Source organism: Eimeria acervulina, genomic scaffold (assembly GCF_000499425.1).
Source record: "Eimeria acervulina Houghton genomic scaffold, Eah_scaff337, whole genome shotgun sequence".
Lineage (NCBI taxonomy): Eukaryota > Apicomplexa > Conoidasida > Eucoccidiorida > Eimeriidae > Eimeria > Eimeria acervulina.
The window spans coordinates 234-3,373 of record NW_013549872.1 but is presented as its reverse complement, the minus strand read 5'-3'; the positions used below and the strand labels follow the sequence as shown (position 1 = coordinate 3,373).

The 3,140-nt window shown below is 47.1% G+C and overlaps 1 protein-coding gene across 1 annotated transcript; it reads left to right on the top strand.

Annotated features, from left to right (window-relative positions):
* Positions 1 to 184: 184 nt before the first annotated feature.
* EAH_00033680 (mitochondrial carrier domain-containing protein, putative) lies at positions 185 to 2,051 on the top strand (the record flags this gene model as incomplete). Its single annotated transcript, XM_013395866.1, has 2 exons — positions 185 to 1,465; positions 1,992 to 2,051. The coding sequence occupies 2 exons, from the start codon at positions 185 to 187 to the stop codon at positions 2,049 to 2,051; spliced, it is 1,341 nt and encodes a 446-aa protein (XP_013251320.1).
* Positions 2,052 to 3,140: the final 1,089 nt, after the last annotated feature.

The following is a 3,140-nucleotide window of genomic DNA, read 5'->3' as shown; positions in this document are numbered from 1 at the left end:
TGGGGGCCCCCAATCAAATGGGGGCCCTATTGGGGGCCCCCCACTAAATGGGGGGCCCCCAATTGATGATTTGTGTGTAGAGGAGTTGGAGGACCCTTTGGAGTGGGAGGAGTGGAGAGGCGATTGGCCGTTTCTGCTGCATGCAGCAGCAGGAAGTTGCGCAGGAGCCATTGAGCATGTAGCGATGTACCCTGTTGATACTGTCAAAACCCGCATGCAAGCATATAGGGGGGCCCCCTCTATGGGGGCCCCCACAATGGGGGCATCCTCAATGGGGGCACCCTCAATGGGGGCATCCAGCTCTGCATGCCCCTATAAAGCAGCAGCAAGCAGCAACAGCAGCAGCAGCAGCAGCAGCAGCAGCAGCAGCAGCATGGGGAAAGGTGCAGAGGGCCCCTGTTCAAAGGGGTATTATAATGTTAGGGGGCCCCAAACAAACTCGCCTATTAAACTCAACTTGCTGCAGCAGCCAACGTCTTCAAATATAAATAATTTGTCTCAGTCTCTCTCTTCTTTTAAAGCTGCAATCTCTTCACAAGCACTGCAAACACAGGGGGGCCCCCAGGGGCCCCCCATGGGGGCCCCCCATGGGGGGGCCCCCATGCAGACGATTGGTAGCGAAGTATCATCACGAAATCTAATTAATGAAGCTGCAGGGTACAACAAAGGCCCCAACGGGGGGCCCTTGGGGGCCCCCCGTTGGGGCCCATGGTTTTATAGAGGAGTGCTGGCTGAAGGTTATAAAGAAATATTGAAGAGCAGCAAAAGAGAAGGGTTTAAAGGGTTTATATCTGCAGCAGCTTCTGCAGCATGGCGTTCAGAAGCAGCAGCAGCAGCAAATGCTGCTGCTGCTGCTGCTGGAACTCCTGCAGCAGTTCCTGCTGCTGCAGTTGCTGCTGCAGCAAGCAGCAGCACAGGATTGAAGGTCCCTTCAATCCTTTCTACTGCGCGGCCAGCAGCAACAATGGCGTGGGGTACAGGTGCAGCAGCAGCAGCAGCAGCAGCAACAACAACAGGTGCAGCAAGGCCATTGGGGGCCCTCCCCGGGGGCCCCTCTGGGGGCCCCATAGGCGGTAGTATAGTTGGAGGCGTATTTAAAGGTTTAAGATATGTTTATAATGAAGGAGGCCTTCTTAACTTATATAGAGGAGCTGGTGCTGTTGTGTTGGGGTGTATACCCGCCCATGGCTGCTACTTTGCTTCGTTTGAATTCATCAAACAAACTCTTACGCAGCGTGCACTTCGTAAGCAGCAGCAGCAGCAGCAGCTGCAGCAGCAGCAGCAACAGGTGCTGCTGCTGCAGCAACAGCAACAGCAGCAGCAGCAGACCAAGCCGAGACTTGATGCCAAGCAAGAAGAAACGCTGCAGCAACTGCAGCAGCAACAGCAGCACTTGCAGCAGCAGCAGCAGCACTTGCAGCAGCAGCAGCAGCACTTGCAGCAGCAGCAGCAGCAGCAGCAGCAGGTGCACCTTCCGCCTTGGGGTTTGCTGCTGTGTGGGGCGTGCGCTACGCTGAGCCATGACTTATTATTAACTCCTTTCGATGTTATCAAACAACGCATGCAATTAGGCTGCTTCAGGTGCTGCTCCTGCTGCTGCTGTTGCTGCTGCTGCTGTTGCTGCTGCTGCTGTTGCTGCTGCTGCTGCTGCTGCAGCGCGCGAGGTGATGCTGTTGTTGTTGGGGTGTATTTTTGTTTTATTTTTATTTTACTATTTTTATTGTTTTTTTTCGCTTGCATTTATTTGTTTATATTTGTTTATCTTTGTTTATATTTGTTTATCTTTGTTTATATTTGTTTATCTTTGTTTATTTATTTATATTTATTTATATTTATTTAATTTTATTTATCTTTTTTTTTGTATTTGTCCTTAGCTCGGCTATACCGACACAATTAAATACTCCATGTTTTAGGTTATATTGCTTTTAGGGTTTAGGGTTTAGGGTTTAGGGTTTAGGGTTTAGGGCTTAGGGTTTGGGGTGTATGCGCAGGTCTGTGCGGGCGTGTTTGATGGCGACGCTGCGACTGGAGGGGCCGCTGGCTTTGTTTAGGTCGCTGCCCGTCTCAGTTTTGTTGAATATACCCTTTGGTGCTTCTTTAATATTTATGAATGAGAATCTAAAAAGAAGTCTGCAGCAGCTGCAGCAGCTGCAGCACAAACAAAATAACTTCACACACTCCTCTTGCCTACCCTTCTACTTCCTTTGTGCTGGTCAGACGCTAATAACCGCTGCTGCTGCTGCTGCTTTGCTGCTGCTTTGCTGCTGCTGCTGCTGCTTTGCTGCTGCTGTTGATGCTTTGCTGCTGCTGCTGCTGCTTTGCTGCTGTTGATGCTTTGCTGCTGCTGATGCTTTGCTGCTGTTGATGCTTTGCTGCTGCTGCTGCTTTGCTGCTGCTTTGCTGCTGCTGCTGCTGCTTTGCTGCTGCTGCTGCTTTGCTGCTGTTGATGCTTTGCTGCTGCTGCTGCTTTGCTGCTGCTGCTGCTTTGCTGCTGCTGTGTTCCTGTTACTGATGCGGTTACTGCTGCTGTAGCTGCTGCTTCGCTATTGCTGCTTCCCCTTTTGCTGCTGCTGCAGTTATTGCTTTTGATGCTGCTTTTTCTCTATTTCCTGCTGCTGCTGCTGCTGCTGCTGCTGCTGCTGCTGCTCCATTTGCTGCTGCATTTAATCATAAATCTAAATACAAACCTAAAGATAAACAAATAAATATAAATATAAATATAGATAAATATTTATATTTATTTGTGTTCAGGAATAAGCGGAGGCTTCGCTGGTTTTGTGTCGACGCCCTTAGATGTCGTAAAAACTCGCATGCAGACCCAAGACTGTGCTGTTAGAGATGTAATTCTTATTTATTTTATTTATTTTATTTATTTTATTTTATTTGTTTAATTTATTTTATTTACTTGTTTGCTCGTTCGTTTAGTTGTGTTACACCCAAGACTGTGCTGTTAGAGATGTAATTCTTATTTTATTTATTTTATTTATTTTATTTATTTGTTTGCTTGTTTGTTTAGTTGTGTTACACCCAAGACTGTGCTGTTAGAGATGTAATTATTTATTTTATTTTATTTATTTATTTAATTTATTTATTTGTTTATTTATTGCTGCTACACTTAATATAAACATTCATCGATAAAT